Source organism: Gracilinanus agilis, chromosome 5, assembly GCF_016433145.1.
Source record: "Gracilinanus agilis isolate LMUSP501 chromosome 5, AgileGrace, whole genome shotgun sequence".
In the NCBI taxonomy this organism is placed as follows: Eukaryota; Metazoa; Chordata; class Mammalia; order Didelphimorphia; family Didelphidae; genus Gracilinanus; species Gracilinanus agilis.
Window position 1 is genome coordinate 256,987,345 of NC_058134.1, and position 13,793 is coordinate 257,001,137.

Here is a 13,793-nt window from a genome sequence, read left to right on the forward strand (position 1 = left end):
AGAGAGAGAGGTGATACACTGTACTGTTTATCTAAAGTGGGGTTTAGATTTCAGCTGTTATGTTTCAATGTATCTTGTTTCAATTTCCAGAGAGGAATTACTCAAACATAGTGTTTTTCAGGATAGGACAATAAGAAATGTTAGGTATCTTTAGGCAACTGAAATTGTCAGTGATCTCAGGAGTTCATTTCAAGAAAAATCATCAATCTTCAAAGGCCATCCAGCAGCTGCCTGGACTTTGAACTGACCTAATTATAATAATTGTTTTCCACAGAGGATACATCCAGGTATTATCAAGATGGTTCACTGGGAATTAAATGAATGATGTTTGCTAATGCCTCATAAAAAAGTAGTAGTGAATATGAGGTGGGAAGAAAAGAAGGAATGAGAGGGAAGGAAAAAAGAAAAGAAAGGAAAAACCAGCCTTTATTAAGCTCCTACTATGTGCCAGGCACTGTGCTAAGCACTTTTCAAATATTATCTCATTTGATTTTCACAACAACCCTAGTAGATATTTGTTATTATTATCCCGTATTAAAATTGAAGATCCTAAAGGAGAAAGAAGCTAAATGACTTGCCCAGGTTCATACATCTAGTGTCAATGGCAGGATTTATACTCTGGACGTTCTGACTCTAGGTCCAATTCTCCATCCATTGCATCAACCTTGTTCTTAAGTCTTTCAGTTGTAGTCAAGTCTTCATGAACCCAGGTGGCATAGTACACCAAAACTTGTTCAGAATCATAGAGCTAGTAAATATCTGAGGCTAAATTGAACTCAATTTGAGCCTTCTTGACTCTACTGAGCCACCTAGCTGCCTTCTTATTAACACTATAAAGCAAGTTCATCTCACTAACAGAATCAAAGGTCCAGAATGAGACAAATTTTAAAATCAGGAATGAAATTAGAGATCATCTGATCAGGGCCACAAAAGATATTACCAAAAGAGATTTTTTTTTAATTTCCATCTGAAACACATTTTGACTAATATTAAAATTATTGTGGAAAAGAACACGTGACAAAACAACCACGGAGATTCCATGCGAACAGGTGGCAAAATTTTCAATAGCCAGAGAATTATAAATGTACTGGTTTTAAAAATGAATTAAATATGAAAATAATAATAACAATAATAAAAGTTATTAGTCTAGTTGACATATATAGCACTTCAAGAGCTGTGCTAAAATGGTATTTGACCATAAAATTCTCCAAATACCCTTGGAAGGCAGGTTCAATGACCATTTATATAGTTTGGGTCAGGGTCAAACAGCTAGTAAGAGGAAGGATTGGAAGCAGGACATCCTGACTTCCAGCCAGTGCTCCCTGTCTGTGATTTTAGCTATCTTCTATCTGGGATTCAAAGTTTTATGATATATATCTTTAAAAATATTGAAGAAACAGCAAAGCAATATGAGTTGTTTATCTCTTATTTTAAATCTGTAATTACACCAGTGATATCAAACTCAAATAGAAAGAGAGATGGGAGGTGGCAGCAAGGAGAAAGAATTCAAGGTCAAAAGATTTGAGTTCAATTCTGCTCTGCTGCTTACTATTTACATGGAGATAGATGACCTCAGGGCAGAGAATGTGCCTGAAGACTTACCCCAGGTTACCCATGGAACACCTAGCTAGGCTTCAAAGAGGTGCAGGGGATCGAATACTAGGACTGTAATCATGAAGACTCATCTCCCTGAGTTTAAGGCTGGCCTCAGACACACTGGCTGTATGACTCTGGGCAAGACACAGGATTACTGTTTGACTCAGTTTCCTTATCTATAAAATAAACTGGAAAAGGAAATGGCAAACCACACTAGTATCTCTGCCAAAAAAAATTTCCAAAAAAACAAATGAGGTCACAAAGAGTCAGACATGACTGGAAACTACTGAGCAACACACATAACAATTGGAGGCATGAGATTAAAATCAAAGTTCTTGGACTCTAAATCAAGTACTCTCTTCTCGGGACAATTGGTAATCTTTCCCTCTGTCTCACTTCTTTGGACTTTCTACTCAAATTCATTATTTTTCTCAATAATTTTTTTTACACTCTTCATGTTTTCAAAAGCTAACTTCTCCACATCTCAAAAGAGTAAATAAATGAGATCTAATCTGTCTGACTAATTAAAGACTTACAAAAGGCTCTTTCTTCCCATTATATTTCTGTGAGTCAAATATTTATGTAAAAAAAAAAAAGCAGGAGGTTAGGGAGAGAAATGTAGGGGAGAAAAGAGACAATCTTAACTCTATTTTTTAGTAGGAGTTCTTAATATTGGGAATACGGATCCCTTCCAAGGAAGGTTCAGGAACTTAGACGTGGAAAAAACACATTTTTCTTTCACAATAATTGATTTCCTTTGTAATCTCATTTTTTCATGCATTTAAAAATAAAAAGTATTCTGAGTAAAAAAGATACATAAGACAGAAAAGAATATTCATCGCATTTGAAATGTATTGGCTTCAGGATGTATGCAAAACAAAGATAGATAAAACAGTTCCTTTGTTCAAAAAATATTCAATATGGTAGCCCCATATGCATATATGTATGTGTGGGGCTATAAAATTCTGAGAGGGTGTAGTAGATAAGGTTTCTCCAGACAACCAAAGGGGTCAATGACCAAAAAAAGAAAAAAAAATTAAGAACTTTTGTTCTAGGGTGAAACAGACATTGTGATACCATGACATGCATTTGTTTATCTGTCTCCAAGTGTAAATGTTCATCAAAACAATTTCTCAACTCATTTTCAGCTGGTTCATTTCTGATTGAGAATGTTCTCGGTATTACTGTTGCATCAAATGAACCTGAGAATTCCAGTAAAAATTGTGTATAATATTGGTTCCCTAACACATAGAAATATGAACAAAATTCTAATTTTTACAAAGTGAAAGACAGGTTGGCGTTTCTAATTAGAGGTCCTTTTTGTACTAAGGTGAGAAGGTGAAAAACTTAAAAGTATAAGGAAATGAGAGTATGAACAGCATCATTTTATGAATGTGCTTACTCAATAGGAAAAAAAAAAGGGAAAGAAAAACCAAGAGTATAGAGGTCAAATATTTTCCATAACTCCAAAATTCATGTTCCAGCTCCAATAGCTTACACCAATAGAAAATAATATGTTTAGTATAGTGTGAATTAACAGAGTGAGGAAGGTGACTATGCCAAGCTATGTAATGATGTAACAGTGAGATACTTACCTTTTTCATTTCCATTTGCATAATGAGGAGGCTTGTTTTTGTCAATGCTGTTAAAGCTCTGACTTCTCCGATTTAAATTAGAGGCTCCTTGGACCTTGCTACTGCTGCCCGCAGCTGGCACCCTGGAGGGCCCTGGAAGCCTAGAATAGCATAATGAAATTAAGTTATGGTACACCTAGAAATGGCAGGATGTTCTGAACAGTATAAAGAAAGATGGACCAGCTATGGCACAAGCTGCCCTGACCTATACACCCAACAGATACAAAGAAGAATCCTTTTGTCTCTTAAGAGAGCAGTTGCATTTTTTTTAAACAGGTTAAATATTTTCCTCTTCAAGACTATTATTCTTTTATTGTCTTATAATTTACCAAAAAAGAAAAGAACTTTAATGGGTACACAAGTAAAAGAGTAAGTTTTAAAATCTGGATGTGTATTTTCTTCTCATCTTTGATTGGAAAAGGAGACATCAATGTGCCTTATTGGCTCTTTTCTACAATGTTCAATAACCAATTATACTGCTGCTTTCTTCACTGACTTGATTGACTCTGGGGGGTTGTGAGTATTGTATATAAACAACCTAAATTAGCGTGAGTGTAAATGCCAAAATTTATTTTTGTTGTTGTTGAGTTGTTTTCAGGTGTGTCCAAATATTCTTGACCCCATTTGGAGTGTTCTTGGCAGAGATCCGGGAGTAGCTTGTCATTTCTTTCTCCCATTCATTTTTACAGATGAAGAAACTGAGGGAAAAAGCTAGTGAGTATCTGAGGCCAGATTTGAAAGCAGAAAGAAGAGTCTTCCCAATTCCAAATCAATACATTATCTACTGTTCCACCTAGGAAACAATACTTTGGTCATTTCAAATGTCAGTTCTGAGGTCAGAGCAGATAAGTTACTTATCCAGAATGCTGCTCTAAGGTCAAGACTACATGTTAAATTTCCTTTGGACAGTGAGCTTTCCACAGAAGAATTGTGTCTATTTGGGTAGCTGTGTGTGTACGTGTAAAATAATGATATTCTTACTCTAGCTATACATGTCAAAAGTGCGGCCACAATGATAGGAGGAACATAAGTGTGGCTGAGCATAATTCCATTATCATTAATGTGAAATCGACTCAAAACTCATGTTGTGTGAATTTTGTGAAGTCAGCACCATCATCAAATTATCTTTACTTATCATGAAAAGTACACTTTTACTCCTCAACCCTATAGTAAAATAGTTCCCAACCTATGGGGGAAAAGGTGCCTGTGTTTACCAATCATTACCATTTTGGTTTTTATTTACTGCCAAAAAAATATTACCATAATTCAATGTCATAATTTGGCAGTCCTAAATTCTCTAGAACAAATAAGTAATGTTATACACAAATATGTATTACTATTCTTCAGTGTAGAGCACTGTGATTAATATGTGCAAATCCCTTGAAAAGAGTTTTTGAATTCATAATTTTTTGGTTCAATATGTATTCCTTTATTGATGAATAACAATAGTACAACTACTATCATGTATACATAAAACCACAAAAATATCAGGTGTTAAAAAGTCCTAATATTTGACCGCTACTATTGGACACAATATAATTGAATGTAGAACATTAGGATGTTATGGCCTGACCTAATTAAGTTGAAGCTATATTTAAATATCATATTGAAACATTTATTGTTTGAAGTAGTTTCCTTTGAAAATTTTAACATTGATGACTTCCTAATAAGGAACTAATAGTCCCATACTGATTTTACAGTGCTAATATGAGCATTTTAATTAATGGATGCATATTTCTATTAGGAAAACATTGCAATCTTTTAAAATCCATGACTAATGTGAACAAAAAATGTCATCGCTGGCTATTAAGTAGATTTCCTATTATCTGCTGCCACCATCTGAAGGTTACTGGGTAGAGCTGTTAGCTCATATTATTTGGGGAAAACAAATCTTAAAAATCAATAAGACACAAATGGAAGCCTTTCTCATTTTCTTTCTTGATAGCTCTAAATTATGGATGCATTTCTATAAAAATATCCTTGCCTTTTCAATATTAAGACTGAAAATATAAACTCGTAAAAAAAAGCAGCTATTAAAATACTCATCACAACTCACCTTGATAATACCATTCCATTACTTTCAATCCAAGAAATAACACAATTTCTCAAATATTTTTTCCCCAAGTAGTTTGACATTATATTGCATAGTGAAATGAACACATAAAAACTAAAGAGCTGTTTGTTCAGAATCCTTTTAAAATGTTCAATATATTTATAATTTGGTTTGAGGGGATAGACTTTTTCATTTTGATTTCTGCAATGGCATTTTAACGCATAGAAAGAGAAACAGCTTATTCAGTCAGAGGCCATGGTATATAAACAAGGTTGAAACTCCTTTCAAATCCTTCTAATCCTTTATTTTTTTTTTTAACCCTTACCTTCCGTCTTGGAGTCAACACTGTGTATTGGCTCCAAGGCAGAAGAGTGGTAAGGCTAGGCAATGGGGGTCAAGTGACTTGCCCAGGGTCACACAGCTGGGAAGTATCTGAGGCCAGATTTGAACCTAGGACCTCCCATCCCTAGGCCTGACTCTCAATCCACTGAGTTACCCGGGTGCCCCCACTTCCAATCCTTTATTTCAGGTGGATGATCAGCTGTCGTTTATCTGTAGGGCAGCAAATCAACTAAAACTTGGAATTTACAGTTATTTGACCATTCTGGTCAATAGTAAAATATGGCTCAGATACCAGAAGGATTCACTAAAAGTAATAAGGGATAAACAAGAAAGATGCAGACAGTAGCATGTTTTTATCTTGCTAAGTATATTGTTTTAGCCTATATTTTTCATGTAGTGATCCCAGAAATGGCAGTAAGGAACGGGCTATGCAGAATGTCACATGGTTCCTCACCCTTTTCCAAATGACATTTTTCCCTAAATTTTTCATTGAACTACTTCTTCCATTATCTTCTACAAAACCCCTTTCCCCAGCTATGGAGACAAATAAATTAGAAAGAGAATTAGCGGAAAATACCTACCTCCTGGCATCAGAAGCAGTAAACTTAAGTTAACATTATTAGGCAATAAGATCATCAATTAATTCAGTGAAATAGCACTGAGGAAGTCCCACAATGAATAAGATATAGTCTAATGTAAGAACCATGGGAGTGAAACATGCTTACCTTCCTCTCCTGATCCAAGCCAATTTATTTTGCATTCAGCAATATGGTATATTCAAAAATATTACATCTCCACTCTGCAGAATATTCTTTATATTCTAGGCTATTTCGCCTTCAATAATCCACAATAAACTTAGTTGTCATGACAGTAAACCAACTTTAAAATGCACATCCTATGCAGAGGAATAAAATCCATCTACCTCATTATGTACCATCAGTAAATACTTATTTTCCAAAGAGGAAATCATGGGCTGACTTCCCAGGAGACCTTTGCAAAGAGCTCGACGAGCCTTTTCCAGGTCTAACACTTGTATTAAATGTAGCTCTTGGTCAAGCTTGAGAAGTATTCCCAAATGATCTGGGATTATTGCCTGACGTCAGTCATCTGGGGAAGAGACCCTTTCGCATTCCTAGACTCACATTCCTCACCTGATGTGGTTCCATGTAAGAGGCCGGGTCTCACTTTGGCATGAGAATAAATAAGTTAGGAGAATCCCAATGGTTTTTAGTTGTCTTCTGAAAAATTGTTGGTTATTGAAGCCTACCTACCACAGAGCTTTCTGTGACATAGTTCAGTTTCATAAAATGGCCCTCTCTGCCCCCATCCCATCACGGAGACACATTTCCTGAAGTTTAGAGGGACAAAAAAATGAAAAAGACCAAGGGGGGATTTAGTTGAGTATCACTAACAAGCAATAAATTAGAGATATTAACTGACCTAGAAGCCTTTTTCTGACTGGTTGCAATCCCACTGTGATTAGACTGAGCTGCATATCTGGCTGCCAGACTGTATGAGGAGAAACAGAGAAATTGAATTAAAGAGATTCTTGGAAGATGCAAAGAAAGCACAAACTTACAAGCAAACTATGAGGTCATGAAATGCATTCTGAACATGTATGGAAACAAATTAATTAGAAAATTATGAATTAATGCAAGGCATACATTATGATCTTTGGTAATGAATACACTATGAGATTATGTAACATTATTGATTTGTCTATATAAAAGCTTCATCTTCACTTTGGAAAATATGACTCTTCTCAGAGAGTGATATATTTTTAAAAGAAATAAAACATGCTCTGCTGTCCTACATCATTTTGGTTTATTACTACAAAGATTATTAACATCTAGAAGAAGAGTTATGGTTTAAACAAATCAGATATTAATGGAAAACTTCAGAAACATCATTTAAGCAATTCTTTCTGTTTATATTGATGTATTATGGTACTTCTACATTTCTATATTGTCTTATATGTGAATATATGTAAAAGAGAGAAGGATTTAAACCTATAACTCAATGAGTGAAGGAAACTTCCAGAGTAGAAACTCCTTTCACTCATACAGAGCAATAACTAGTCTTAATCAATGGTCTAAGAAATTTGCCTCAGATATACTGAGAGATTAAAAGTCTTGTCTATATTATTATGGGTCAGTATTTTTCAATAATTACTTTAATTCTATTTGAATAAAGCTCTTGTTCAGGATAGAGTCATTATTACAGAATCATATAACAAGGGCTGGAAGGGACCTTGGAGGATATCTGGTTGGTTTTCCTCATTTTTAAGGCAAATAAAGTTCATCCCAGAGAGGCTAATGCCAATAAGCAGTATCAGAGATTGAATTTGAACCAAGATCCTCTTACTTGAAGCCAATGTTCTCATTGTGCTATATCATCTACTAAAATGTGAGATGAATTTATTTGTTCAAAATGGTGGGATGATACCAACAGCCAAAAATAAAAATTAAAAATTTTAAAAAAAGAAGATGAAAATTCAACTCTCTTATTTGGGCAAACATCTCCAGGTAAGATTGTTATTATTATACAATCTCCACATTCAAAATAGCTCCTTGTTTTTGTTTGTTTGTTTATTTGGAAAGTCAGTGCAAGCCTTTCTGCTGTCTCCCTCGGTACTCAGACAGGTAGAATCATGAAAGACAGAAGGACATACAAGTTAACTATATGCACACCAACATGGGGATGATTTAGACAGGCAAAGAATTATTCATGGTTATAGAATGTAGACAATTCAGGAAGATCAGAACGATTACATGTACATGCAGACATAGGCATCATGGCATAGACCAGTAGTTCTCAAAAAAATTTTTTTTGGTCTCAGGACCCTTTATACTTTTAAAAACTATTGAATATACTCCAAAGATCTTTTGTTTATGCAGATTATATTTATTGAATTTTGCCACATTAGAAATATAAATATCTAACATTATTACAAAACTGGGTTTGACTGTGTGGATCCCCTAAAAGGGTCTCAGCGACACCCACCCTACCCTCAGGGCTCCCTGGACTTCACTTTGAGAACCACTGATATAGTTTATAGTCATGGCAGAGTATGTCTTACTGGGTCTCACACAACAATAGGGAAATGGTCAATCCTGACATAGCTATGGTACTCATCCTATACATTAATCCCAGAAGCCATTTTTTCTTGAGCAAAATCTGTAATTCTTTTAGACTTTCAGCTTTATCTACCTCACTACCTAAACATTTTGACGTCCATCCAATTATGTGTCGTCCAAAGAAGAGGTTATGAATACTTAGCTAAGGCTAAGAATACTAGCAAAAGCATTCCCTATCTCTATCATTCTCAGGAAAGAATAAGTCAACTTAAGTAGCACCTTCTGGGGCATGAAAGATCTCCATTTATATAATATCAACTAAAAAGTTTACTTATACATACATGTACACACACACAGACGGCAAACAAAAGAGAAAACAAAGAGTCTTGAAAATATTTCATATTGTTGTTATTATTTGTCTAATTACTACCAATGAAAGTCATGATATTCAGGTTTGAATTCTACTTCTGACACTTAAAACTTCTATAACCTTGGGTATATCAACTAACCTCTCTGAACCTTCATTTCCTCATCTATAACATAAGGAGTTTAAAATAGGTCACTATCTATGGGTCTATGAACCTTAAAGAGAAGAGCTATCCAAGGATTCTGACCACTAGCTCTTGTTTTCATTATCTCCAGAATAGTAACAAGAATATAATGTGCTTTAATTAGGGAAGCTCAAGAAAGAACTATTCTAACTTATTTTTATAGTTTAAGGTAGAGAAGAAACCTATATTTGTCTCTATTTCATTAAAAAAATTATCCTTACTTGCTAGACTTACTAGACTTACTTCTTACTAGAAGAGGAAACTGAGGCAAAGTTAAGTGATTAGCCCAGAGTCATGTAGCTAGTATCTAAAATGCTATATTTGAATATGGATCTTCCTGACTCCAGACCCAGCACTCTATTCACTGTGCAACCTTTCTTCTTTTATCTTTTGAGAAAGCCTAGCATGCAATATTTTATTGGAGGTTTTAGTATGTGATGTAGAAAAGATAATATTTCATGATGGCCAGAGAACATGGGCATGTATGCCTCATATTAAAAATAGTATATTCATGTATATTCACCACTAAGTTAAAGATAAGGTAGTATTTTATTTTAATATAAAAGAAATGTAAATTCTCATGATACAGCATATTGCTACCAGAATGAACTAAATTACAAAAATATATATGTGTATATATATGTGAAATTCAAATAACAGAGATTTATCAGTATTTTATTAGAAGTATAGAAAGATTCCTTTCTACTTAGAGTTCAGTTTTGTTCAACATCCATTTCTGAGAAGGTCAGACACTAAAAAATAAATGATCTCCAAATTCACAAAAAAATAAAGGGTATGGCAACGCAGTGCCCTAAAACGAATACTTGACTGAAGGCTGATTTGTAATCACGATTCACCATTTAATATGATGTTAATTAACCCTACAAATGCTATGTTGAAAATAGTGTGTAAGGCTCTATAAGGGATACAAAGATTACTAATGTACACATGCTTTCTTGAAACTTTCACTTTATTTTCAAGCTCCCTCAATAGTGTAGTGAACGATGTCACACATGGAGCCAAAAAGACCTGAGTGCAAGTTTACAACCCATCTCAGACACCTACTAGCTACCTATGGGTAAGTCACTAACTTTTTCACTTTCCATTTCCTCTCCTACAAAATAGGTGTAATAATGTCACCTACCTCCCAAGATTATTGTAAAGCTCCAATGAGGTAATATATGTCAAAGGCTTTGCAAAACTTAAAATTCCATATAAATCTTGGTGATTATTATTATATGTCTCTTGCTTTGAAAATTTTATGGAACTGTGTAAACATTTACCTGGGTTTTTCTAGTGGAGGAATAAAACACGTATAGTGGAGGAATAAAACACGTATATGAAGAACAAAAATACAAAGTGGAATATCTTAAATTACAAGAAAGGTAAAAAAAATTAGGATGGTTAAGAAGAGAGAAAACCTGTAATCATCTGAATGGTTCAAAGAAGATATTTAGAAAGCAGCACACCATGGTTGCTAAAACCACTTGGAATAAGTAGATGAGTTCAAAATCCCATTTACTGTCACTGTAACCATAGGGAAATTATGTAGTCTCAGTTCCCTCATCTGAAAATATGAAGCATAAGCTTGTCCTACTTTGTTGTAGTCTCTCCTCCTTTGTTTTCAAAAGGGACTAATAACATCAAGGTATATCTTGACTTGTATGTGAATTGGACTTAAAATGACACAAAACTGAATGGAGTTGATAGTCTTAATCTCTCTTCCTAAATTATCAAAGTACAGTGAAAAGACCAAAATCAGACTGACTGGCAAAGACACAGGATGCAGTGGATGTCATTGGTGTTTTTGTTGTATGACCTAGATCTAACTGCTTCTAGACACTTTCATGGCCATTGGACCAAATTGTTCTCATGTGCCCATTCCACCAGGGACAGTCTTCACATGCTTGGAGAAGACAACCCCCTGACTTGTCTACAGGTTTGAAGCCATTCAGTTTCCCTGAACCTGCCCTGATGGTTTTACCAAGGTTCAGCCACTGTACAGTGTATGCTACAGCTTCTTGGAGTCACAGGTAAAAATTGGGTGAAAGGAAGAAATGAATGGTGGATGAACAGCTCTGAAAATGGTTCAGCAAGACCTCACACCCAAGGTGCTAGTCCTCCCTGCATAGCTACAGAACCTCTAATTAGTTAAAGAATTGTTGAAATAAAAGTGATTTGCAAATCTTTAAGCATTATGAAAATTGGAATTATTATTTCTTTTAGCTCACCCTTAAAAGGTGAAGATTGAATGTATTTCTGGCGGAAGAAAAACTGTGAGCAAAGGCAGAGATAGGAAAATGGGACATTTATTTGAAAAATGGTGAGTAATCAAGTTTCTAAGGAGAATAGTGTACTTGAAGGTAAGGCAGGAAAATATGTTGGAATCACTGTGGGAAGACTTGAACATGAGAGTAAGAAGTTGGAATGATTTTCTTTAATAGGGAGGCAATAAAACTTATTGAGTGTAGGGTTATGATATGATCAGGACTGTGCTTTCAACTTTATTTTGAAGAATTCTGAAGAATGGTTTGGAAAGGACAGAAGAAAGAATGGAAATAAATGAGCTGCTATACTAGTTAGATGGGAGATAGGAAAGGCCTGGCATAGAATTATGGCAAAGAGGATGGAAAAGTCAAGACAAGTGAGAAAGTCCAGTATACAGAATCTGACAAGGGATCAGATATAATAAACAAGACAGAGGGATAAGTGAAGTGAGGAGGACTTAAAAGACTTCAGTGTAGATAATTAGGAGAATAGTGAAATTAATTATAGAATTTTTTACTCTAATCGTTCCCTTTCTTTCTCCTTCACTGGCTTTGCTTCTTTCTCCATTACTCAAATGTGGGCATCTCCCCCAACTAAAGCTTTGTTCTTTTTAGCTCTCCCTCTGCATTCCTCCCATCCCCTTCACAGTTTCAGTGAAGACACTCATGCTAGGCTTCTAAATCTTTCTATGGTCTCTAATTCTCTGAGCTTTAAATTCTACATTTTCAACTGCCTACTAGACATGTGTGCAATTACTACTACTTCATACTCAAAGTATCAAAATAATGAAATCACTGTAAGTTGACTTTTTTCACTAATCTATTATTTATATTGAGGGCAACTACATGACCCAATTGATAGAGTGCCAGGCCTAGAGTCAGGAATCCAAACTCAGATACTTACTACGTATTGCTGGGAAGTCATTTGACCCTATTTGCCTTGATTTTCTCATCTTTAAAATGAGCTGGAGAAATAAATGACAAACCACTACAGTTTCTTTGCCAAGAAAAATCTAAAATGGAGTCAAGAAGAGTTGATCACTGCAATAAAACCAATAATTTCTATTGATTTTCCCAAATGTGCCATCTTTTATACTACTTTAACTTTTACCTTTCACTCACAATTATTTTCTAAATGCTGGTTGTTTTTGTTGGTTCCTTTCCATTTGCACCAACATTATCCTACTTCATGTGCTTATCTTCTTCTGTGTTGGCTCTTATAATGTTCTTCAAACTAGTCTTCCTACTCGTAGTTTCTCTTTGCAGTCAATGCTTCACATTGTTATTAGAGTAAGTTTCCAAATGTATAGATCTTGCCATATTACGTCTCTGCTCCAAAACTGATTGAACTATTCTGACATAAAAAAAGTAATACAAACTCCTTTACTTGGTATTCAAGGCTTTCTAAAACTTTGTTCCACCTTTCTAGCCTTTACACTATTACACTTCATTAATGAATATATTCCATCAAAATTGAAATATTTGAATTCCCTATTTTCAATCACCTTGAAATCTTTGTCCAAACTGTCAAGAAGGCCTGAAGGCAAAGAATCCTACTCGGATTCTAGGTCTAGGGGATGTGCTCTTTGTCTTCCTGAAAGGATAGAGAATTACTCCAAAACAGGAGTTTAGCTGAGTGCTAAACTGAAAACCATATAATGGAATCCTGCACTCCCTACAAGAGCAGGTCCAAGGAACACTGGAGAATAACTCACCTAAGACAGATGCTACCTCCTAGCAATATGACCCTGGGCAAGTTATTTAATCCCCTTTGCATATCCCTTACTGCTCTTCTGCATTGGAACAACTATATGGTCTCAATTCTAAGGTTGAAGGAAAGGGTTAAAAAAATGGGTGCCAGCCTCCATGAGGAACATGATATCACAAGGAGAGATTAGGGGAATTAACAGAGCTCAAAGTATAAACTGACTTAGCCACATGTATTTCCACATGTATTTCTCAACTCTATGTGCATCCCCTCTTCTCACAGACTATATAGTAGTGTAACAGTATTCCCCAAAGTTACCAGGGACATATCATATTTCTATTTTTTCTTATTAAACTATTTTAGTAAATAGTTTTGTTCTGAGCAGTTTGTATTATTTGTCCTTTAATAGTAAACTTACCAATGGGGGCTTTTACGCTACAGTTTTAGGAGTAAGTACCCCATAGTGTAACTAAATCTGGGGTAGTTATAGCCTAAGTGAACCAATCTGGAAGTGTCAGTTATGGAGAAGTATCCAAGAGGGGTTCTAATGTACATTAGCCGCACA

The 13,793-nt window shown here is 35.1% G+C and overlaps 1 protein-coding gene across 1 annotated transcript in view; it reads right to left on the minus strand.

The window, feature by feature from the left end:
• The window catches only part of NAV3 (neuron navigator 3), a 454,139-nt gene that overhangs the window by 255,601 nt on the left and 184,745 nt on the right, over positions 1-13,793 (minus strand). Inside the window, exons 6-7 of the mRNA XM_044679183.1 lie at positions 7,066-7,134; positions 3,192-3,331 (exon numbers count right to left, since the gene is read on the minus strand). Coding sequence (XP_044535118.1) covers positions 3,192-3,331; positions 7,066-7,134 — 209 coding nt within the window. The remainder of the gene's footprint in view (positions 1-3,191; positions 3,332-7,065; positions 7,135-13,793) is intronic.